The 25,914-nt window shown below is 32.8% G+C and overlaps 1 protein-coding gene across 3 annotated transcripts in view; it reads left to right on the forward strand.

Moving 5' to 3' along the window:
* The first annotated feature begins 209 nt into the window (after positions 1 to 209).
* The window catches only part of LOC129222091 (actin nucleation-promoting factor WASL-like), a 36,384-nt gene continuing 10,679 nt past the window's right edge, over positions 210 to 25,914 (forward strand). For 2 of the 3 annotated variants that reach the window (XM_054856526.1, XM_054856525.1), the window contains exons 1-10: positions 210 to 380; positions 5,587 to 5,703; positions 9,725 to 9,865; positions 15,526 to 15,612; positions 15,713 to 15,812; positions 18,339 to 18,395; positions 18,495 to 18,606; positions 22,326 to 22,368; positions 22,461 to 22,614; positions 24,178 to 24,560. In XM_054856526.1, the coding sequence (XP_054712501.1) occupies positions 5,593 to 5,703; positions 9,725 to 9,865; positions 15,526 to 15,612; positions 15,713 to 15,812; positions 18,339 to 18,395; positions 18,495 to 18,606; positions 22,326 to 22,368; positions 22,461 to 22,614; positions 24,178 to 24,560 (1,188 nt within the window). In that variant the 5' untranslated portion in view covers positions 210 to 380; positions 5,587 to 5,592. The remainder of the gene's footprint in view (positions 381 to 5,586; positions 5,704 to 9,724; positions 9,866 to 15,525; positions 15,613 to 15,712; positions 15,813 to 18,338; positions 18,396 to 18,494; positions 18,607 to 22,325; positions 22,369 to 22,460; positions 22,615 to 24,177; positions 24,561 to 25,914) is intronic. The other variant, XM_054856527.1, reaches the window with a different exon arrangement.

The following is a 25,914-nucleotide window of genomic DNA, read 5'->3' on the forward strand; positions in this document are numbered from 1 at the left end:
TAAGTTACAGTTGTGGCTACGATGAATATTAGCTGCAATTACCCTAAAAGTAGCAGAAACCAAATAGATCTGCTCTTTCGCTTCATAAGCAAATCTATTGCATTGAATTTAGATTAAAACTAGAAAAATAACATATTAAACATTTAATTGTAAAAAAAAAAATTAAAATAAAGAACTGAAATGAAATAATTCTGTAAACACAACGTAAACAAAAAAAAAAAAAAAAATCGCCATTCGTCATTCGTGGGTCGAAATAAATAGTCCAACGAAGGAAATGTAATTTTCCTCTGAAGTTCATAAAGTTGATGTTGTTGTGCCTTTTCAACGAAAACCCTTTGCATGATTTGAAGACAGCAGTCAATAGTCAAGGCGCATAAGTGGTAATGATTTACTTATCTTTTACCAATGCCTATAAAAATCTCAAAATAATAGCAAATTGTTTTGAATTTAAAGTGGGCGTTTTGCCAATGTTGTCACATGTACACAAGTAATTTTCCCCAGAAAATGTATATGCTTTCAAACTGCATCTTTCAATTTAACTCGATATAGATCTTACGTTTGTTACACATGCATTTTTTTTCTAGTCAAGGATCGCTCTTTAACTTAAGTTTTGAGTTTTGACTTGTTGACTTTCAAGTTCGATAGACTTGACTAGATTTGACATGTTAATTGTCAAGATCAAAAAGATTAAACCAGAGTGGTGCCCAACCTTTTTCTACCCGAGAGCCGCACCTCATATTAAAGTGATTCTCGCGGGCCAGGAACAGGGTGGGACTGGTTATGCGGGCATTTGGGCAAATGCCTGGTACAATAGTCTTTTTTCTCATGGAAAATTTTACTGTATTATTTTTTGTCAGTTGAAAAATGAATTATTTTCATCTTGCAATAGAAATAATTGGAAAGGGGGAAAAAAAAAGCAGATTTGCCATAATTCACACTACTCACAAACAATTGAGCCATATCTGTGTTTTGTTCATAGCAAGAGCAGGAAGGGCCAGACTGAAAATTTCCCCGCTTTAGCTGATAACGATGTAGTACAATAACATACAGTACTCAACTGTCCACTGACATGGAACATATTATACTGTTTGTGTTTCCAAAAGTACTTCAAGGCCCTAACCTGTCTGTGTCGGAAGATTTCCAAGAGAGTTTTATTGAACTTGTATTGCTTATGTAGGGCTCTTCCACAGGATGCATTGTTTTGAGATTTCCAGTGTTCACACTAAATAATATTTCATTTTAGTTCTTTGACACAAATGACGAGGACCATGTGCGTGTATTTGCTTTTGTAAAATTTTTCCTAAATGTGTTTTTAAGAAGTGTATTATATAACAATTGTTTGGAAGTACTTTGAAATGTAAGTAAAAATAATGGTATATCATATAAATATATTGATTGATTTATTGTAATTATTTATTATAATTTATTTTGAGCTATCTTGTTAACAGAATGCTTTATTAAGATTTGTTAGCAAGCGATTTTTTTTTATTGGTGTTGTAAAAATGGTCCGTTCACTAACGCTTTGCAAAAAAAAATATTTATTTATGTTTATAATTAATTACACAGTAGGGTGCAGTGGCGTACTCAGGGATGGGTTGACAGAGTTGCACCCCCTATAATTAATTTCTGGGTATGCCACTGGAACATGCAACGTGCTATTTATTTAACTTCTTTTCTTTGCCTGGTATTTATTTCCAATGCTACGGTTTATTGGATGCTTCCAAATTATAAGAATATTCTATACTTATTTCATTACTCTAGGTTAAAAAAAAGGGAGCGAGATCGCAGAACTGCATCAAATAAGGAGTCTTGTGATTAAACTGAATAATAAAATATGCTGACTAGTTAATATTATCTGTCTTTTAAACTTTTTTTTCATTTTAATATAGCTCAGCTAACAAGATAAAAAATTTAAAAATGTTCTGAGCTGAATAATGTTCATGTGCAGGGAGAGCATGGGCTTTAAAATAGAAAAAAAAATCAGTTGAAGTATGAGTTATTCAGCAAAGTTGCTCAGCAAAGTTATAATATTTATATATAGAGAGAGAGAAGAGGAAGACTATTCAGCGTATGGTTAAGGAGTGAATCATTAGTCATTACTAAATCTAAATATTAACTCAGAAACAGGAAGCTTGGGAGTTTCTTTCTCAATCCGACAATTTTCGATTTTGCAGCCTTAAAGATGCATTTGAGACAAACTTTGGTAATGTTAGGCGAAGAAAAGGTTGGGATATACTCCACCGTTCATTTTTTAAAATTGAAACTGATTATATTAGAGAGAGAGGGTTTGGACTCTTCCGCCGAAATGTTCGAAATTGTAGCTTTGAAAGAAGATCTTTGGTGATGTTAGAAGAGGAAAAATCTGTGGCCTACTCACGAAAATGTTTTAAATTTGTAGTCTGATAGGAAATCTTTGAAAAAAGTTAGAGGAAATGAATTTTGATGGAAATGGTTGGTTTCGCCCCAACATAGCTGGGGGGGGGGGATTTGCTATGTTTTTTTAAGGGATATATCAGTGGTTGGAAGTAGCGCGCTATATGTAGCGATGTTACTGTAGTAGCTACATTTTTAAGTAGTTTGTAGTGTAGCGCACTACTTTTTTAAAAACGTAGTGTAGTGAGTAGTTAACTACAAAAAAATAGTAGTTTGTAGCGATTTCTGGAAACTACTTTTAAATAAACTGAAAAAAAAACAAAACAAATCAAGGTTCAAACGAATTTGACTGTCGCAAATTTTACACAAATACATCAGCGGATGCAATGATAAATAAGACTCATAAAAATACGAGCTGACCTCAGGCATTTCATTTTGACGACATACGTTCTATCTGTTTGACGCCATTAGTTTTTTTGCCGTCGTTATTTTCATATTTCACCAATATTTATATTGAAAAAAGCACTTATTTTCGCGAAAATGAAAATATCGGTGATTTCGCGAGTTGGAAATTTGGTGAATTTTATATAAACAGACCGAAGAATGAAAAACAAAAATATTTTAGCGAGTCTTAAATTTACGACAGTATTCACCAAATAAAAAGAAGCTAATGAAAATGTTATAGAAAATTATGAAATTGAACTGTTCTGGAGGACTTACAATAAATACGAGCAGTGTATGAGAGTATGCTAACGGGCATTTTTCTTAGTGTCTTCTGATGAGCTAATTTATCAATCTTTTTTTGTTCAATCCTCTTATGGTGTGTATGTGTATTAGGGTGTCCTCCCCCCCCCCCCCCCCGAAAAAATCGAGAGTTGATTTTTCAAGTCGCACACTCTCTTATATTTTATCCTTTTACGTCAAAAAAAAATATATATATATATAATTTGAACAATCGCAACAAGTGCCGATTATGTCTGAAAGTGTGAATCAGAACTTGTGTAATGCTAGGTCAAATTAAAATAATATGTTTTTTTAGAAACTCAAAATTTCTGTTGATAAAACATTGCTCCTATACCCCACATATGCACCACAAAAATATTTATTCAAATTAAAAACCATTTAGACATCCCACACGTGGCCGAACACATTTATAATTTTCTTCAAAAAATTAAGTTTCTGATACATATTTTCAGAAATGTAAGATTTTACGAAATTATCAAGCTGAAAAATATAAACAGTAAAGTAGAAAAGTAGGTAATTAGCGTTAAATAGAAATTTTCGTTTTCCTGCAATTTTTAAATCTCCCACATAGTACTCAAAGATATGGATTTTTTCCAGGTTCAGTTAAATTTTCCATTTCAAATATTTTTTTTTTAATTGTTTGTTTGTAATTATTGACCTGTAAATGTGTTCGCCAGTAATTTTTGAACTTGATATTGTATTTAAATTTATATGTAATTTTTTAAAAGATAACTGAAAAAAAAATCATTTTTTCAAATAAAATTATAAATTTTAGGTCAAAGGTAAAATTATAAATTTAGGTCAAGTGTGGCATATCTAAATATTTTTTAATTTGAATAAATGTTCTTGTGGTACATGTGGGGTGTTGGGTACAGAGGGCAACGTTTTATCAACAGAAATTTCGAATTTCTAAAAACAGTTTTTTTTCCCTTTCGATTTGGCCTAACATACAAGTATTATTTTACACTTTCAGGTGCAAGTCGACACGGGTTGCCGTTGTGCAAATTATATGAAACTTTTTTCACGATTGTTTTGACACAAGAAAAATACTAGAGTGTATGCGATTTGAAAAATTGACTTTCATTTTTTGAGGGACAACCTATATTGTGTATGCTTTTTATTTACTTATTTTTTAGAAAGTAGCGAAGTAGCTACATTTCAAAAGTAGTTTGTAGTTGCTACATTTTGAAAAAAGTAGTTGTAGTTGTAGTTAACTACATTTGTAACAATGTAGTTGTAGTTTGCTACAAAAAAAATGTAGTTTTTCCAACCACTGGGATATATATTTTATTTTATTTTTTTTTTTACAATTTAAGTGGTCATGCAAAAGAAGAGGAACAAAAACTTTTTTTTTGGCAAATTGACCCATAATTACTGGAGGGGGGGGGGATTTTTTTTTGACAGTCAAAATAATGAAACAAATACTGTGTAAAATTCCCTCCCCCCATTGATCCCCAAGTGATTATTATTTTTTAAATTTTAACAATCGATATTTCACGCCTGTGGGGCACCACGTTTGCCCCAACATGGCTGGGGGGAATAATGAAATGTGTTTTTCTTATTAATTTAATGTTATTATTCAATTTTTGTAATTAATTTAATGTTATTGTGTAATTTTTAGCCATTAACTTATCAGGTTAATATTTTTCTTTTATTTTTATCTTTCATCCACCCATGCAGTGTGTGACTCAAAATTAGTGGTGGAGGGGGGGGGGATTAGAGCCAAAGTTTTTTAACTACATTTTTAAATTATTTTAACCAGCCGCCTGCCATAAAAGAGATAAATCGCGTTTTAGGGGGGCCAACGCTTGGTCTATTAGACCAGGGCTGTAGTTGGAGAACAGGGGCACTGAATATTTATTTTTTTATTGTAAAAAGTAAAAATGATATAAATAATGTAAATTGGTTTTAAACCGTCTTTTTCTTAGTAGGTCTCCACAAATCGCAAGTTTAGTTCTCTCTCTCTCTCTCTTTTTTTTACACTTACAGCATTGCTTAAAGTTTTATTTAAAATTTCATAAGATCAAGTTTTAAGGGCTCTTAGCCAAATAAACTTTGCATCACTTACTTATGTAGCATGGAAAGTAAACCTGGAAGAGTCGAATTTTTTATTTTTTTCTTTCAGACTTTGTGTATGAATCCTGATTTTGTAATTTCTGAGATGAAGCACCATTTTCAAAATTGATTCTCACACAAAATGTAATACTATATAACCAAATAGTTCCATGTATTTTGATTGCAGTAATAAAAGCAAATTATGACTTTATAAAAATTTATATTTGTGTAACAGTTGAAGATTTATTCTTGCAATGATTAGAATATATTGTGTTCTAACGTTTTTTTTTCCTTTTCTTGAACTTTATTTAGGTACTTTAAGTTCTTTATTCTTTCCTTTTCTGTACATTTTTTAAAATAAAATATGTTCTTTAACAAAAGTAACTTTTCTTTTTCATTTATTTTCTGCTGTAGTAACTAATGAAACCAAAGATGACCGCAGAGTCTAAAAAAGCCCAAAATGTCTCATCGAATTTGCTTAGTCAAGAGGAGAATCGGAAAATATTTCTTTCCTTAGGGAAACAACGTACAGTAAGTTAAATTTTTCTATATTTTTGAGTAACCAATGTACAGTGAAATCCTATTACAACGAACTTCAAGAGACTGCAAATTTTGTTCGTAGTAACGGGAATTTTGCTGTAATGGAATTCAAGGAGATGTAATCTAAATTAAATCGGAATTTAAACTTTATTTTGTTGATATTCGCTCTAACAGGATCAACTTTGCTCTAACTGCATTAGTAATCAAAGGTAAATGTTCAACTAATGTTCCCAAACTTCCTGAACAGTCTATAAATATTTAATAGTGTTTCCTCTTGACAAAAAAAAAAAAAAAAAAAAAAAGAGGGGGGGGGATGCTTCCTGATAAAAGAGCACTTTCTCAAAGTAATTTTATGCTAAAACAGGGTTGCCATGCACCTGGAAAATATGGAAAACCTGGAATTGTCAGGGAAAATGAAAATTTCCTAAAATGGTCGGAAAAAATCACAAATTATTAAGATTTCTGGAAATGTGAGGGAATTTTTCCCGTTTTTTTTTCAATTTGATAGGTAAAATTGCTTTGCCATTTGTTAAAAACACTGAACTACGGTAAATGTCGCATTCCAGGTATGTGAATTTTCCTGATAGGGGAGAGAAAGAAAATTCAAGCTCATTTTTGAAGACTGAATGTAATAAGGTTACAAAAGAAAAAGAAAGAAAAGAAATATCCATACAAAAGTCATAAAGTTCTGATTTATATCACTACATTTTATTTTGCTTCTTTTGAAAAAAAAAAAAAATAAAATCCAAGCCATGTGCTTAGCTAGAAACTACTAGTGTTTTCCGCAATTCATCTGTAGCCTTATTTGTATTTTAAGGGCCTTCATTCTGATTTTTTTTTTCATAAAATGAATAGTGTTCACAAAAATTTAAAGTCTCAAAATTTTTGCTTTTATAGGTTAAAACTTTTTTTGGAAATATGTCAATATTGAACCTGTGGCTTTTGCCGAAAATTTCTTAGTGTGTTTGAGATTTCAGTCCTTTTGTAATCAATAATTAAATTTTTAGCTTGTCTTAACTTAACCCAAATATAGATTACAATTGATAATTTTTTAAGCATTTAGTTCATAAAGTAGATTTACGTACATTAAAAATATGTTGTATTGGTATTTAATAACGCAAGTCAGCATTCATTAACCTGGAATTTTTTCTAAAAGCAACTGGAAAACCTGGAAATGTCAGGGAATTTCATTCTTGAACTTCTGTGGCAACTCTGTAAAAGCTGCTTTCATTTATTTATTTATTTGTATTGTAGATGCATATAAAACCCTAGTATTTTCCAATAATTATTATTTTTAAAAATAATTAAAAGGTTGGAACTGATGTGATATACCCCACCCTTGGCGACTTTTTCCTGTTGGCGCCAAGAAAACGTCGCCAAGAAAACGATGTATGACGACATATGTCATACATCGTTCTTAGCGATGCTTTTTTAGCGCCAACAGAAAAAAATCAGATAAAAAAACATGATCAAAGCACTTCAGAACACAATATATATAAAAACAACATAAAAGCACAACAAAAAACATCACGAATATATGCTTCAAAAATGTACAGGGCCGGGGTTTTTTGTAAACATATTAAAATACAATGAAATAAATTATTGTATCAATTACAAGTCGAAATTAATGCATTAATTTTTTTTTCATAATTTCTCCGGGATACGAGCCCTCGGTCTCATAGTACTTTCGTAATGAGACCTCGGCTCTCCGGCCCTGCCTCGGTCTCATTACGAAAGTACTATGAGACCTCTGGCTCGCCAGTTATCCCTCCGACTGTTAATATACATTACAGTCGGAGTATGGTCACAGTTATGTATACTACAAGAACCCCTCAAGGATTTGTAAAAACAAAGAATTTTGGAAGTGAGAGGTTTTTTTTTTGAATTCTAAAATAAAGAACTTACCTTTTTATATGGTATAAATATTCACACTCAGTCTAAAACAATACATCATATGACAATGGCACGTTACAGATACACACCACGTTGGAGTTAACTTTTAATTAACCTTCAAGTTTGAAGAAACTGGCATTTTCTAATGTTTTTACTTCAAAACACAACTACTGAATTTAAACTAACACAAAATAAGCATTCCTGTAAGGTATATTGCACGAAACAACACCACGTATCTCTCCTGCGTGAAACCCAAACAACCCAAGTAAACAAGTTTGAACAGATCTGTAAGATTGCCTTCGGGTTGCTAAACACAGGTTAGTTTGGCCAGGGATGCCATGCATAAAAAATTATCGCCTCATTGGCGAGAAAAATATTTTAATTTTGTGCAAAAAAATAGAATGTCGCCAAATGGGGGGGTATATCACATCTGTACCAAAAGGTTTTCAATGTTAGCTTAAAAAATATGTGATGAATTGAGTTAATTCCGATTCATTGTCAAATCAACTTCAAATCTCATTGTTAAAATGAATATATTGGGCAAAAAAAAAAAAAGATTGAATCTGTGAAAAATTAAACTTTATGAGCAATATAGAGTAAATACAAATTTTTGAATTAATTTCAAATTTGAAAAGTTGTCTAATAATACAGCTTCATTCCAATTCTTCATTTGCATATTATTATTATTGTTATTTTTTTTTAAATGTGATACATGGAATTTTCATGATTTTCTAATTCTACAACATTAGGTACTACTAATTAAAATGGACAAACAGTCAACATTCATTAATCCCTTCCTCTTTGTTTAATCACTGTGGAATAAAATACCTTCTTTTTGTTTTGTGTTGGTTTTATTTAATCCAATTATCAGACTTAGATAAAATGAAAAGCTTTCTGCAAACACAAATACTAACTGAAAAATTTTCTGCAAATAATTATATTGCCTAACTCACCCTTGAATAAAAAAATTAAATTTATATTCAAATATGAAAGAGACAAAAAAAAAGTGCTTTAAATCATTTTTTTTTTTTACAATAACATCTAGTTTGCTTATTTTTCACCAACTGAAGAAAACTGCCAAAACCATTATTTTTTTTTGCACATGTGCTTTTTAAAAGGCTTTTGGAGAAAGGCTTTAACAGAAATAAACTCTGGGATTTTCTTAAAAATTCCCTTTAAAAAAAAAAAAAAAAAAAAAAAAAAAAAACTTTTTTTTTTTTAAATCAACGTTAGCAGTTTGAAAAAACATTTCTGCAGAGCCAAAAAATTTCTGCGAACGCCGTTCGCCACTTAGCGTTCGTCTATATTATGCAAGACTGCCAATTATGCTCCTTGTTGTTAATTAAAGAGCTTGTTTATCAAGCCATGCATTTTAAAACATGTTTTTAAAACTAAACAGAAATAAGGAAATTTTGTTGCAAGCGTAAGTATTATTTTTTAAAAATACATAATGCTTGTTTTTTTAAAATTATTTTTTAAACACAAATCCCGCATTTTAATTAGATTTAATAACTAAACACTAAATAAGCACTTTCATTACATGCATAAGCCTATAAATTTGAAAAGTATAAAAAATATTTTATTCTTGTTCATTCTGCAAGCACAAGTGTGAAAAAGATTATGAGTGTACTTAATGTATATTATATCAAAAAACAAAAAAATTAAATCAAAAATTCATCCACATGTATGTAAATACATTAATTTCTCAAGCAAAGGAGTGGGCAATTTCCCTTTCTCAAGGAGTCCTTGCATTCAGCTATTTAACAGTCAATGATGACTGAGCTATTGAAGTAATGGTTTCATTTCATGTTTTTAGCGTAAAATACCCAAATTTGAAATTGCCGCTTTTCAGACTAAAATGCTTAATAAAATCAAATTCACAAAAAATAAAGTGATATCAAATAACCAACAGACTAACTGTATTTAGTGAAATATTTATAAAATAATTGAATTTCATTATTTGTCTTCCATTTGAAACATGCTCATTAGTTATTCGGTTTATTCACCTTTATTAAAATTTAAATTTTAAGTTTTGAATCATTTAAAATTTCTCGCAAATTTAAAAACCTCTTTGAAACTTTTACAGTTGTAAAATTTTGTTTTGTATTTCATTTTACAGACAATCGCAACTGCTGTTGTTCAGTTATTTCTTACTGAAGAATCATATCATTCAACATGGCATAAAAAATGCTGTGGTGTTGTTTGCCTGGTGAAAGACTGTGAGCGCCGTTCTTATTTCATCAAAGTATTTGATATGGATGTAAGTATTTTTCTGATGTTTGTCTCTTAGTATCAGGAATATTGTGCATTTGACTCATCACTTTTTGTATTCACTATTGCTACTTATCAAAATTTTATCACAGGTTGTTTTCTGTGGGGGGTTTCTAAATTCCATACAAGTCCTTTTGCCAGATAAATTCACTGGTCTCTTACAGTTTTTTTTTATGGATAGACATTAGAGACGTACCGAGTACTCGGTAACTACTCGGTACTCGGCCTACTCGGCCAATTTGCCGAGTACTCGGTACTCGGCCAAATTCTGATCAGATACTTGGCCAATACCGAGTAGTTGCAAAAAATTGAATATTGTCCAAGGCAGATACTAAAATTTATAGAAAAAAGAGCAAACATTATATTCTGCAAACATTTACAATTAAAATTTATAAGTCAAATTTTAAATTTTGAGAATAATGAAGTTTGTAATGCTTCAATGGAATAAATCTTTATTTTAATGTCCCCAAAGTTGATAAAAATTATTTATGTAAAATTATGCAAAAAAAAGTATAGAAAATATGGAATTTTTATGTTAAAAATGGATTTTTGTTAAAAACAAAAATTAATTATAAAAAATTATGAAAATACCTTTGCTTAAAAAATAAAGGGAAATAAAACAACGTTAAAAGCACAGTGCAGGAACACTGCAGACATGTGTTTTGGCATTGCAAGGAATTCCTTTTTCAATGCACAACATGGGAGCTCGTGGATTTAAAGGCATCCGACAAAAGTCAGATTTTTTTGTCGAATGTCTTAACATTCTTTAGCTTACATGTTATGCACTGAAAAAGACGTTCCTTGTAACGGGGGGGGGGGGGGGGGGCGAAACACATGGGTCTGCAGTGTTCCTGCACATTTGTTGTATTAAAATTATTTATGTTTTGCGGACTAAAACTATAATTGATTGGTATAAATTTGTTTTAATTCCAACTTGATTAATGATACCTTTTATTTATTTATTTTTAATTTAAAAAATAATTTTTTTGTAAAATTTTTGACACAAACAAAATTGTTTATATAATGCGTAAATTGAATTTCAGCAGGAATTTAGTTTTAAAAACTACTATATGAGCAAGGAGGTCTATACTACTATTCCAATAAGTTCAAAATTCATCACATGTGTGTCGGTGGTTCTTCTTAAAACATAATTGGTACTTGGTAACTCGGCCGAGTACTGAAAGGCCGAGTACTCGGTAACTCGGTACTCGGCCGAGTAGTAAAAGGCCGAGTACTCGGTACTCGGCGAAAGTGCTACTCGGTACGTCTCTAATAGACATATGGATCCTCCTCCTCCCTCCCCATTTTATTGCTTGGTTTTAGCAACTCTCCCTTTGGAGGGCATGGTTTGCTCACACCGTCATGTAGAGATATTTCCCTCAGAAACATCATTTGAGGTTTGTGTGTGTAGGGGGGGGGGGGGGTGCATAATTCTCCCTCTGGTTTTTAGAAACAAAGTATTTATGCACATGTGCATGCATTTTGTTGTTTTCTCTACAATATCTATCGAGTTTGTCCTTTGTTCTACCTCCGTATAATGATGGGTCTGGTTTCCCTTCTTTTAGGAAGTGTATTTTCCCTCATGGCTTAATTTTCAATAAAATATGTTTGAGAGACTTTTATTCTTCAGAACTTATTCTGATAGGTGAACCATTTGAATTCTATCTAATGTGTAAAAGTTTCAATAAAACTGAGAAAGAGAAGCTGAGTGGTTTTGAGCAACCTAAGCCTTGGCTCTCCTCCATAACATTTTATATTATAGTTTTGATTTTTTTTTTTTTTTAATTTTTCCCACACCAAAGGATCAATTTATCCCTAAGCCTGTTTTGTGCAAGGCATTAAAACAACCGTGTGTAAAAAAACAAATCAATTTGTAAGACAAATATTAAATACAAATGAAGTTAAATTAAATACAAAATAAATGCTGTGAATAAGTTTATATGAACAAAACAAACCAAAGTTGAAAAAATTAATGATACAGGAGTAATCTGCTATACAATAACCAGGGGTCTGGCCAGAGGATATTTGGGTCCGTTAACGGACCCTTCACAAAAATCCGATCAACCAAAACGGACCTTTCACAAAATCCCGATTAAACAAAACGGACCTTTCACAAAATCCCGATCAAACAAAACGGACCCTTCACAAAATTCTGATAAACAAGATCGGATCTGTCACAAATTGTTTATTGAAAGAGCAAATTTGAAAGCAAAATAATGCATATTTCTGTGTATAAACCGATCATTTTTGGAACCTTTTTTTAAGTCAAATTAGAGGGATCAGCTCATACAAAATTGGCTAATTTTGAAAAAAGAAGGAAAAAATCGGCACTCTTGCGATGCTCCTGCAAGCGATAAATAATTGCTACTGCCAAATAAATATTAATGGTTGTTTGTTTTATCACAGCTAATTAGCAGCAGTGTTGTAAACTTTTCTGAAAATAAAGCACTGGTAAGCACTTCCCCCCCCCCCCCCCCCCGCTCATGATTTAATAAACAATAATAATATATATCTGCGAAATGAACTTAGAACTGCCAAGGGATAGTAAGGGTGAGGAAAAAATATGATCGCTTCAGATAGGGTTACCAACTTCAAAACTATCACCACTTAGCGTCTGGCGTTGAACCTTTATAATGACTTGATTAGAAAATATTCTCATCATTTTGTCGGCTTGTCAATATTTGCGTTTTTACGGTGCGGTGCGATGTTTAATTGTTATTTTGGGAGAAAATTATATGGATTTTGATTTTTCGATGCTAACAAGGATGATTAACTTTAAATAAACTCTTTTAATCACCGTTTTTTTTTCTTTAGATGTCTACATTTTGAAAAATGCAATCTTTTAACATTCGATATGAGAATCATATTTTGTTCTTTTTTCAAGCTAACTTCGCTTTATTAGGATTCAAATAAATGAAAAGTCTCTTTATTTCTGTTAGAACTCTCATTTCAAGTTTTTAAAGCAAAATTCCATTTTCTGTTATGAGTCAAAAATTAAAATGCTGAATAGATGGTTTATTTTATTTTATTTATTTATTTATTTTTTGGGTCAACTGTGTCCACAGATATTAATGATATGTTTATCATAGGACTCTAAAATGCAATTTTAAAATAATTTTATGAAAAATATTTCTTTTACAAGCCGTTTTTATACTTTTGATGCCTTCGCTTTGAGAATTGCGATCTCTTTGCATCTGCTATGGGAATCCTATTTTTCAAATTTTTGATTATTATTACGCTTTGTTAAGAGGTAAACAATTGAAATATCTTTTTATTTTTGTTAAAATCACGGAATTTATAATTTTTAAACGAAATTCTGTGCTTTTTAAGAGTGTCTTGGGTCAAAAAGTTGAATGCTAAACCCTATTCTGAATTTTGTTTTTTATTTATTTATATTTTTGTTACAATTATTTTAAATATTGTATAGAAATATATCTAGTATAATTTAACATAATGCAGAATGGTAGATAAATATTGATACTTGAAAGAGCGATGCCCGACCCCCCCCCCCCCCTCCCGCCAAATATCAGAAAAAAAATCCAGAATGATTTTCTCGCCATAGAAGAGGAAAACACTCAACTTTAAGTTTAATTGATGCAGTTTGTGCCATCTCTAAATTCTAAAATTTCGTTTTAACATTTTTTTTTTTTTTTTGCGAAATTTTTTGATTTTTCACAAAATTATTTGATTTTTCACAAAAAACGGACCCTGTGAAAAATCCTGGACAGACCCCTGATAACCAAAATAATGTTGAGAAAAAACCGTTATAATAAAGACGAGAAAATTGTCGACCTATTTGAACTTTTATTCACCCGTCTTTTTCTAGTAATTAACTTGAACTACATTAAAATCAATGCATGTAGCACATTTAATTCTATTTATGGCTGGAGTTATCCTTGAATTGGGTTAATTTTGTGCATTTTGTTTGCTTTTACTGTAATGCAGTGCCATTTCTATTCAATTTATATTATCCTAAATAGCTAGTCAATTTAAACCTCAGAGAAATATATTTGCTATTTTAAATTATATTGTTCATTTATCTTAGCCTTGAAGATCTGTGTTTTGTGTTCTTTTGCACGTTTTTACGTTAATGCAATATATTTTGTGTAATGCATATAACTACAGTTTATGAATTATAGTGTTTTTCTTTTTTGAAGAAACTTTTAGACATATTTTGGCAATGAAAAGTATTGTTTGTTATGTCTTGAAGGTGGAGATGGGGGTCATGAATTTGGTATAAATAAATCTATATACACAGTCCAGTCACATTAATGTGACCACCACGTACTTTCCACGTCAGAGTTAAATAACCAATCACAGAAGGCAGGTGGCAGCACAGTGCAGTTGAGCATATATAAAGGGTGTGTGAGGGATTCGGAAAACATTTCAATCGTTGGGGTAATGCAGCAACGAAGCGATTTATCCGACGTCCAAAAGGGCATGATCATTGGCTTTCGGTCTAAGGGTGGAAGCATTTTCGAAACGGCTGAGTTTGTGAACTGTTCGTGTGCCGCCGTGGTAAAAGTGTACCGTGCATGGCAAAATGGGACTGTCCAAAATCAGCGACGTTGCAAATGTGGTGCACCCTGGGCCATAGATGACAGAGGCGAACGACGGTTGCGGAGATGCGTTCAGGCAGATAGACGGGCTACCGTTGAGCAACTGACCACCAAAATGAACCAAGGGGCTACCAAAAGTGTCTCCCAAACTACTATTCAGCGAACATTGCTGCGTCTGGGCCTCCGAAGCAGACGCCTGGTTCGTGCACCTATGCTGACTGCTGTTCATCGACGACGAAGGCTAGAATTTGCACGCCAGTACAGCAGCTGGACGTCCACTGAGTGGCGACAGGTAGCGTTTTCAGATGAATCGCGTTTTATGCTCCATCAGACAGATGGACGTTGGCGTATAAGGCGTGAAACCTCTGAAAGGAACCACCCTGCAACCATTGCCGGAAGGGTCCAAGCGGGAGGGGGGAGCATTATGGTCTGCGGAATGTTTTCCTGGCATTCTCTGGGTTCACTGATCATTGTGGAAGGTACGATGGATCAATACAAGTACGCATCTGTCCTTGTGGACCATGTCCACCCCTACATGCGCATTGTTTTTCCTCAGGATGATGGCATCTTCCAGCAGGACAATGCGAGGTGCGTGGTTCGAAGAGCACCAGGATGAGTTTACCATCCTCCCCTGGCCAGCAAACTCACCTGACTTAAACCCAATCAAGCATCTGTGGGACCATCTCGATTGAGTTGTTCACGCCATGGATCCTCAACCCCGTAATCTAGCGCAGCTGGCCACGGCATTAGAGTCGGCATGGCTCAACATCCCAGAGAACACCTTCAGGGACCTAAGTGACTCTCTTCCTGCACGTCTCGCAGCAGTCCGCTCTGCGAAAGGTGGTTATTCTGGCTTTTGACAGATGGTCACATTAATGTGACTGGACTGTGTAGAAAGTCCCCCCCCCCTTTAATTATATCTGCTTTTATTCAACTCCTTAGCTTAGTAAGTGAATCATAACACATTTAATCAGAAATTCCTAATGTTAAAATATTTGTCATAAATCTTTTATAACATTATATTTTTCCATAATAAATGCATTTAACATCAAGTTAAAAAATCTTTTAAAATTCAAATGTATCTTTTTAGAAAATGGCTTGGCAGTGGGAACAGGAATTGTATAATCCTTTTGAATACAAATCTAAAGCTGTTTTCTTCCATATATTTGAAGCAGATGTAAGCATTTAATATTTTTTTATTGCTTTTTCTAAATAGCAAAAAATGTTTGAATTTAATTCAGCAAAAACATGTTTAGAAACTTTTTTTCTTCTTCTAGAACTGTATGGCAGGCTTAAATTTTGCTAGCAATGATGAAGCTTTAAGTTTTGAGTCTACTGTGCAAAAAATACTTCAAAAAAGAGATGAAAGAAAACGAGGTAACTATTAATATAACTTATATTTGTACTCTAAAATGAGTTCCATATGGTTTGCTGCTTGTTACATATTGCCGTGGGAAGGTAAAAGGCAGTATTAGCAGAAATGAGTTTTTTAGATATTTGAAGACGCACATTAAAGTGTAATTTTTTAAAGCATTTTTCTTGTGATTTGAACGGAATTTTAAAACCAAAGAACATACCCCCGATTTGCACCCCTTTCACACACACAGATCAACTTAGTAAGTACAAAACTTTTGTTTAGACATTCCTCTATTGCTTTCTTCCCCCTCTCTCCCAATGACATTGAACCTTTCAAGGTCACTGAAACCTGATTACTTAAAACCTGATTTTTAAATCGGCACTGCTTTCTGCTTTACATCTTCACTCTTACTGATTTTTAGATCTACACTACTTACGTGCGTAAAAGAGTGACCGGACCAGTCTTGAAAATTTTTTTCTCCCCTTCCCTTTGCATGTTTGGTGTAACCTAGATGGATCTGCTGCAGTTCATCTGCTTCATGATTTGCTCATGTGTGTGGGTAATCAATTTGCAATAAAGAGCAATCTTTTTCCAGCTTTTACATACACTGTGATTGTTTAGCTATAGTTTAAATAAATGTATGCCAGTGGTTTTGTTCTTTTCAAGCAATATTTGCATACACTAGCATCGTTTTTACCTAATTTGCAGACTATCCGCGAATTTGCTTAAGTGTTTTTAAAAAATCATGCAGGTAAGGGTTAATTATGTTGGGTTGTGTTTAAAGTCTTTTCTTTTCAGAAGTTTATACAGGGTGACAAGAAATAACTTAGACACACATGATACACCATAACTTCAATGCTAATAATAATATTACGACCAAACTTCAAAATAAAAATGAACACATTATTTCGTCTAATATATTTACAAATTTGCAAAGTGGCTACCTTTAGGATAAATGCCATAGACTAATAATAAGAGTAGACCGAGCTTTCCCAGACTTTCTGATGAAAAAATTGGTTCATGGATACATCATGTGACTGGTGGAAGGCTTGGCGAAAACTTTGGCAACATGGTTGCTAGATGGCAACATTATCTATAGTTTGGCACTCGACATGTATTTTAAGATGTAATGCGTTTTCATTATAATTTTTTTCCAGGTGTAGAGATTGAACTGTTTTTCTTTTAGTTATGGATTATTTTGAAATTAGTAATTAGTTTTTTATCACAGTTTTCAGTAACTTTTATTTCATTCGGAACTGCTATGTCAGTGTTGGCGTAAAAGTAATGGCGTAAACCTTTTGCTTTAACGCAAAAATGTACTAATCGGTATCTTAAATTGAAATTGTAGGTAAAAATCTTACCGTTTGCCGATTCCTTTTGGGCGCTTGCATCTTTATTTGCTTAGAGAGTTATTGAAATTGAATGAAGAAAACGCACAATACTATCTAAACGAAAAACTCACTATATTAACAAAATATTTACAACTTAGAATAACAAATTTAGGAATCGGACTCCATAAAAGATCATTCTTCCGTGTTCCATCAATTCTATTTATTTTATTTCTCGTTGATCGTCTGCTACGATCAACGCCCGCTGTTGCTAGGATATCCACCAGTCACATGGTTTGGTTTATGAGCAGCAAAAGGGTTGCCATAGCTCGGTCTACTCTTATTATTAGTCTATGGTAAATACAGAACTTTTAACGTGTCACAAAATTTTCGACTCTGGGCCACAACTAACTTACTGATATTTTATTCCATCCCTCACATAAGGATTTCTTTAGGGATGGCAAAGTTTTTGGAAGTTTAGCATACAGCCTTGTCTCCAGGATCTTCTTGCAATGTTGAACGGCGTCAACGACCCCAATCTAATGGTTTGAGGCGGGATATGTGCTGGTGGGAAAATATCACTTGTTTTTGTTGATCAGGGGATAAAATTAGTCAAGAAACATATTGCAAACGCATTTTGGAAGACGTTGTCTTACCTTGGTGGCAAAAGTTCTTTGGAAACAAAAGATGGACCTTCCAACTAAAGGCACTCAAGACACATTTTTCTGACTTCATGTTGCTCAAGAATGGCCACAGTTTTCTCCAGATTTGAACCCAATGGATGATTCTGTTTGATCCAATGTGGAGACAAGGGTGTTTACTAAACCTCCTAAAACTTTGGCATCAAAAAAGAAATCCTCATGCAAGGGATGGGATAAAATATCAGTGAGTTACGGCCCAGAGCCGAAAATTTTGTGATATGTTTAAAGCTCTGTATTGATCCTAAAGGTAGCCACTTTGAAAATTTAAATATATTAGACAAAATAATGTATTCATATTTATTTTGAAATTTGGTCATAATATTTTCATTAGCATTAAAGTTATTGTGTATTATGTGTGTCCAAGTTATTTCTTGTCATCCTCTATACTATTGGTGATGACTTATGATGAAATTTCTTCTTTGATTGTATAAAAAATTACACCATTGTTCTGATTGAATTCTGTGAATCTTATTAAGAGCGTATGATGCAAACTTTTAATATGCTTCTTTTTGTTTAGAACGTAGACGAGCACAACAAACTATACAACCTTCTAATGCTGGTATTGTTGCAGCTCGTAAGTAATTTTAATGTACTTGTAATGGTTGGTTCTTCATTATAAATATTTTTGAAGATGTTTGTTTTATTACATCTGAATGAAATATTGCATATTTAGGGGCTAAATCAGAATCAACACAGTCATTATCTAATGGCAGAGATGTAAAAAAAGAGAAAAAAAGGAAGAAAAAACTTACAAAGGAAGATATTAGTAATCCTACAAATTTTACGTAAGATCTTAATTTTTCTGAAAGATTTAGAATTATTTTAGTCCAATTTTTCACACTTGTTATCAATTTTCTTTTCTTTTCTTTTTTTTTTTGACTTCTACAGTGGAACCCCGATTTTACGTATCCATTACATTTGCAATAAAAAACATACCAAGCATGAAATTGTAAAATCAGGGGGTAGGGTAAAAATTGAATCAAATTTAAAAGTTCACTTTCTCAATGAACTAGCTTAAGAAATCTGTAATCTTCAACTGTATTTTTGTTTTCATATAAAATTTCTTTTGTAGTACATTCTATACAAGCAACCTTTTTGCAATTTTGCTTGTTGATTTGCATTTGCAAATGAAAATTCTTTAAAAGTTTTTTTTCTTTGACAATAAGAGAGACTGTAATGAGTAGGAACGGAAAGAATGCCAAAATGGTTTCAACCAGGTAAAACAAAAATTTATATGGGAAAAAACAGAAAAGATTGTTAATCTTGTTTTGATAAAATGGTCTTGGTCTGTTTCTAGAAAAACGTATCAAGGGGAATTTCCGAAAAAGAATAATGTAAAAGTTGGAATACTTTGGCATTAACAGCATAATAATTTTCACGAACCAACAGGAAATGATGTTGGACCTGGATAAGGTATGAAACAGACACTAAAACCGGGGCTCCACTGTATTATTGTTACTATTATTATTATTTCTCTAATTTGACTTAATATTATATGATTGAGTTTGGTTAGAAACAAGCTGTAACATTAATGCAAAGTATTAGATAAAGTGTACTATACTTCACCTTATTTTTGATGCATCAATAAGTATTTATTTATTTTTTGTTAAGGAGTTATGTTGAGTCACCGTTAGTCTTGTTGAGTTCTCTTTAAAAAAGTATTAAAGTTTTGCAGGGTAATCAGCCAATTTAAAAAGAGAAGTGTGTAGCAATCTGTGAATTTGACTAAATTATTAAAATTTGATTTTTCCTTTATTTAAATACAATAAAAATAGGAATGCCATACAAAAGACCACCATTTTCGAGCTTATTTATACCATGAAATAAAATCTAACTAATATCTAGCAAATTTGCTTCACTAAGACAAGTAAAATTTGTTTTTCTTTTTTTTTTTCCATTTCTTTTTTTTTCAGTTAAACTATTCAGAAACCTTTTGACTAAAAATGGTTGTAATGTTATTTAAGCCATTCCAAATACTTCCTTTTTAGTTTTTGATGACTATTCGGTTTGTCTTTTAAATATGTTAACACTTGCCTGCATGAAGTAAGATTATACTAAAATAGGAAATCAAAGCTGAGGTGAACAGATCAGTTCCTTGTTTGTCTATTAATGCTGCGCTTTTTGATAACTGCAGCAAAACATGATAGTGATTCAAATCTAAGAAGTATCCTAAAAATATCCAATTGCAACATCAAAAGGAAGTAGACTTGTATTTGACCTAAACAGAAATAACTTTTTTTGAGTTACTCAGGATTATAAACTTGATGCTTTTCAAACTAAAAGCCTGAGAAAAATGCTAAACATATACTGGCCAAATAAAATATCGAATACAGACCTATACAAACGTACAAATTGCAAGCCCATAACCACACTGGTAAAAAAAGCCCAGATGGCCATGGATAGGACATGTTCTCAGAATGCAGTCAATAGACTCGACAAGAGCTGCTCTAACGGCGACCCCTGATGGCAAGAGGAAGCGCAGGCTTCCAAAACTAACCTGGCGTCAGATGGCCATACAAGAAAGAAATGCCTTTGGTTGGCCAAGCTGGGGGAGTGCCAGGGAGGCGCCATTAAACTGGTCGGGATGGAATGCCATGCTAGCGGCCTCATGCGCCATTAGGCGTTAAGAGAATCAAGTCAAGGTCAGGATTACAAATGTGCACGGGATCAATCAGCCATTACAATCAGAAAAGAAGGTACACAGCAAGAAGTTGTGAGGATCCTATGTACAGAATTTAATCTTATGGCTAACTGTTTTTGAGCTGTGGCAAGATATGTATTTACACTAGTCGCAAAGAAATTGGCCAACATTGATTGAGGAGTATTTTAAATATGAAAATGTTTCGTAAATTTCAGACTTATTTCCTTTCAGTTGTCAGCTACAAAGTTCCCTCTCCATACCAAAAAACAACTGGAGAAGATATGAGAGAAAAGTGATAAGTGTTATTATGGAACCTCACCATGTTTTTTCATTGGAACATAGGACTGTTTAGTTAACTTCTAAATGATAAATTTTAAGAAGCTATTGAAATTAATATTGAAGATTTCATAACCATTTAGTTTTTTGAGGATGGATGGTGCGCAGGTTTATGGCTGGTGTACGGTTCCGAGAATGGTGCTTCAAATCTATTCTACTCTAGATTTTCAAAGGATTTCCCTAAAGGACGCACAGTATTGAAAGTTAACCCTTACCCCATTTAAAAAGAAAAAAAAATGCAGTCTTTTGTTCGACTTTAAATTCTAAGTGAAGAATATTATATATCATGCAAATATTGAAATTTTGGCAGCATTATTTCAGTTAAGGCAAAAGGTTCCCCTTTTTTTTCTATCAAATTCTTTTCTAAAAGTTCCAGTGACTTGATACAAAGTGGACAGGGATAGGAAAAGATGAATATCTTATATGAAATGTATAATCATGGTTCATTGAAATGTGTATTAAATGTTTAGCTTTTATCTAACTTAGTACTATCCACCCTGCTTAATTGAACATTGTCGGGTCTAAGCAATATTATTCGATTAAGAGGGAAATTTTGTTAACCTTTCTAAAATGACTACATTTGTCTCAAAACGTAATAATAATAATGAAGTAATAGCTTTAAAAATGAATTAATGTTATTGGCAAAAATATTTTGATATAAGCTAAGTTAACAACAAAATAGTTTAATAATTAGTATATATAATACAAGTACATATGAAAATTATAATAAGTAACTTACAACTTGAGTTGTGAAATCTTTGTTTTGGCAGCTTTTTTCAGTACATTATTTTTTGAAAAATTCCATAACAGTGGGTTGCCCCTGGTGGGCCTCCCCCCCTTGTCTGCTGTGCTTCACATTTAATATTTATCAATTTATTATCGTCTAAATGTGTACATTTCTTTGTGTTATTTAATTCAATTATTGACTGCGCTATCTTTTTTTTTGTGATGTCAAAGATAAAATAAACTATAGAATAGATTTGATGGAATATGAATGTTGTTTTTCTCCCCCTTGGTTGCTAAAAAATATTACATTATATTTTTATGTCAATAATTGTTCTTTCTTAATTTATTCTAAAAAAAATTCCGCAAAAATTTTTGCGAAAAATGATCAGTATTATTCGATTATCCGGGGAAATTATTCGATAAAGCAGGGAACTTTAACATTGCATCTATTGGGAAATATTCGGTTCCAAGAGCTTTCATTCGTATAAGTGGGGTTTTCGTTTATCCGTTACCTGATTAAGCGAGGTTGACAGTACTTAATTTTGGATAAAATATAATATAGACAATTGTATTGGATCTCTTGTTGTATTTCCCTCTTTTTTTTTAAAATTAAGTACAGGTACCTTAATTAAGGAAAAAAGTCACATTCCAAATTCTCAATTTTACAAAGACAAAGTGATTCTGTGAACATTTTATATTTGCTAAAAATATAAATGCTGTAAAGGCATGTTTTCTAAACTTCTCAATTTGTTTTTGCAAAAAGTTTTCTATATATTGGTTTTTTCCATGTTTATTTTTCAGGCATTTGCGTCATGTTGGTTGGCATCCTGAAAAAGGATTTAGTGTATGTATATGGAAATTTTAAAATACATAAAATTGTCATTGTAAATTTTTTTCGAAACATAGCCTATAAAATTTACTGCTTTTTATTTCCAGGTTGAAAGTGTAGATCAAGAGCTGAAAGATTTTTTTGATTTGGCTGGTGTGTCAGACAAAGATTTAAAGGATTCTGATACAAGAAATTTCATTTATGAATTCATCGCTAGTCATGGTGGTGTGGAGCGTGCAAAACAAGAGATTGGTGGTAAAGGTATTTGTTTTGTTAATACATAATTTAGTTTGATATGATACTTTGCATTAATGAATTGCAAATGCAAAAATAAATAAACTAACTTAAAAAAACTGCATGATGTAGTATTTTTTTTAAGTTTATTTAATAAAAAGGATTTTGAGCATTAGTGAACTTAAAGTTTCTGTCATTCATACTTTGCTCATCAAATACTCAAGCATTGTCGTACACCATAGACTTACAATGTGCTAGATAGAAGTGTTGTTAGCTTAAATAATTAGTAAATTTTATGGTAATCCTAAGAAACTGTTCTTTTTTCATATTTCAACACCAAGTTTCTTTATTGTAAAATATATCTATTTCTCAAAGTTGACATTGAGTTTTGATTAATGAGCAGGATTATTGTTTTATGTATCATAAAGTTATTTATTTAACTGTTTCAACTTTAATTATAAGTTTAATAAATTATTTTTCGGGTTAATGCTTAAAGACATTTGGTTTGTCACAAACCCAGACTTTATTGAGCAATCAAGAAGATTGCTTATTGTTCACAGCCAGTCTCACGATCCTTTCCTTGAATATCTATCCAAAAAATACTTGCACAAACTTGATTTTTAGGTCAAAATTCATCTGAAATTTAGTCCTACTTTTTGGCATAAAAAAGTTTAACTTCTTTCAAGAACTTTGATGATTTTGAAAAATAAGCCAATTGACTTTGACGCTAGAAAGTATGTTAAAAGCAAAAAGGTAAATTTATGTCTGTGTTATCTTTTTCCCATAAAACCATCCTAGAATGTGTGATAACTCAAAAAAATTACAAAATTTTAATCTATCAATATATTCAAGATTTTGAAGGAAAGATCTCAATTTGATCTGTAGACACCTAAAGGATTTGGATGTTTCAATTATGCCATTTTTCTTGTTGCTGATAACGCATTAATTTTTGTGTGTTGTTTCCGTGTAAGTTCAGTCATATTGTATAAAATTTGACAAGTTGAATAAATTAGGCCATCAAAAACCATTAAAAGTACATGGTAATTATCATAATGTGTAACACCTTATGACATTTGAAAGCATTTTGCCAAACTTCCTATCAAAGGCTTTGTGATATTATTTTTTGAATTCATTTTAAATCAAAATAATTTGATAGTAAATGTAGCATTTGATTTTTATTTAAAATTTTTTCACAATTGAGGCAGTGAGAATTTAGCAAAGTGATGTAAGTAGACATTTTCAAGTTTTTAGTAAAACGCGTTTAAAGATAACATCATAGGTAGGCTTTCATTTAAATGTTTTTCTAAATCATGCTGTATAGCCGCAACTACCAGGGCTACTAGTAGCAGGGCTACTCGGGGCATCTCTTGCCCCGAGACAGAGGACAGGTTCACCTACCATGTGTACTGGTTATCTATAATCTTTTAATTTTGCCACTTACATCCCTTTGCTTCTCACTGCCTCAATTATAACTTCTAGACAGTGCTTGATTGTGGAAACTTTAATTTGTTGGAAACAAATTCATGTTTTTTTATATTATTAAACTTTAAAATCAACACTTTCACCTCACCATCACATGTATACTTCCAGCGTCAACTCCGCCTCCGGTTCCATCCAGGGATGTTCCACAAACTCCTCGTGCTCACCGAGTCCACACCAGATCTGCTGCTCCGCCTCCTCCTCCATCTGTGCCACATGCGATTCACCACCACCCCACACCCCCGCCCGTGCCAGCTTCATACACCCAACAAGCACCACCGGCACCACCACCTCCTCCTCCCCCTCCCCCACCACCCGCACCGGTGGCATCAACGCCGGCAGCGCCACCGCCTCCCCCACCCCCTCCTCCCATGGGAATGCCTTCCCCTAAGCCCAACCTCCCTGCGGTGAGTTCGAGTCGGGGGAATCCTCCTCCTCCCCAAGACAACAGATCTGCTCTGCTCGAGCAGATACGGAAAGGGAAAGAGCTGCACGTAAGTGACTTATGCAAATATGTATCTATTTCGTTACAGTCTCTCATGATCCAGTTTCTCCATTTTTACTTCCTTTTACAAACTAGTATGTTGTGGCCATCACGAAACTTTCTTCTATATTTTTCTTTTTTTTTTCTGATCCCTCCCCATGCTTGACGAGGAAGCAATATTCCCAACAAAAACGAAATTACACATGCAAAAACTTGACGACTATCCCAATGTCTGAATTATTGCAAAAGCAAAGCAAAGAGCGAAAATTGAAAGTGCCAAGCTTGAATGAATTACAAATATTTTATTTGTTAACAAACATAAGATGGCAACAGTTAAAAATTTTAAATCATTGAGATAATATTTCCGATCATTTCCATACAATTAAAATCACGAGAAATACGCAGACGACAATCTATTACGATTTATCTTTCTTATTGTTGCATTAATAAAACTATTTTTATTCGCTAAAAAAAAAAAAAAAATCAACACCTCTTGGAGCGATTGGAGTCAAAATTGAACCAAAGCCTGTTTACGTATGGATTCACATATATTCCAAATTTCAACCAGAACGTAGCATTACTTCTTGAGATAGGGCACTCACAATGGAAAAAAAGAACGGGCGATTGCGCTACCCCCTTTTTAGCTGTTGACACCAAAATAAAATCAGCTCTTATACCCACTAAGGGCTACTTGTCAAAAAATTTTTGTTTGATTCCGTTCGTTATTTCTTGAGATACAGCAGTCACAATTCACGACAAAAAACGTTCTATAACTCAACCCCCGTTTGAGCTATTGACACCAAAATTGAATCAGCACCTGCTCCAGTTAGGGGCAACATATGGACCAAATTTTGTTTGATTCCGCCAGTTACTTCCTGAGGAATAGCAAGCACGCGTAACTCAAAAAACGTCCCATTGCTCCACCCCCCTTGGAGGAATTCGCGCCAAAAACCAATGGGCACAAGTTCACATAGGGTCACATATGTGTACCAAATTTCGTTCAATTTCATGCGATAGTTTTTGCTGTAGAGCGGCCACAAAAAACTGGTCACACACAGACGTGACACACACACACACATACATACACACACACAGACAGACAGACATTTTCCAAAAATAGTCGAAATGGACTCAGCACACCTCAAAACGTTCGAATCCGTCAAAATTCGAAATTCGAAAATTTGCATGAATCCAATACTTTCTTCTATATATTAGATATAGAAGAAAGTAAAAAGGAAGTATTGTATTCGCAAAATAATTGTCACTCAAAAATCGACCTTAATTTCCATTTTACTCACTCCTGAATGAATATTGAGTTTTTTTTTCGACTCGACCACACCTGGATAAGTGCCTAAGAACGTATA

This window comes from Uloborus diversus, chromosome 5 (genome assembly GCF_026930045.1).
Source record: "Uloborus diversus isolate 005 chromosome 5, Udiv.v.3.1, whole genome shotgun sequence".
In the NCBI taxonomy this organism is placed as follows: Eukaryota; Metazoa; Arthropoda; class Arachnida; order Araneae; family Uloboridae; genus Uloborus; species Uloborus diversus.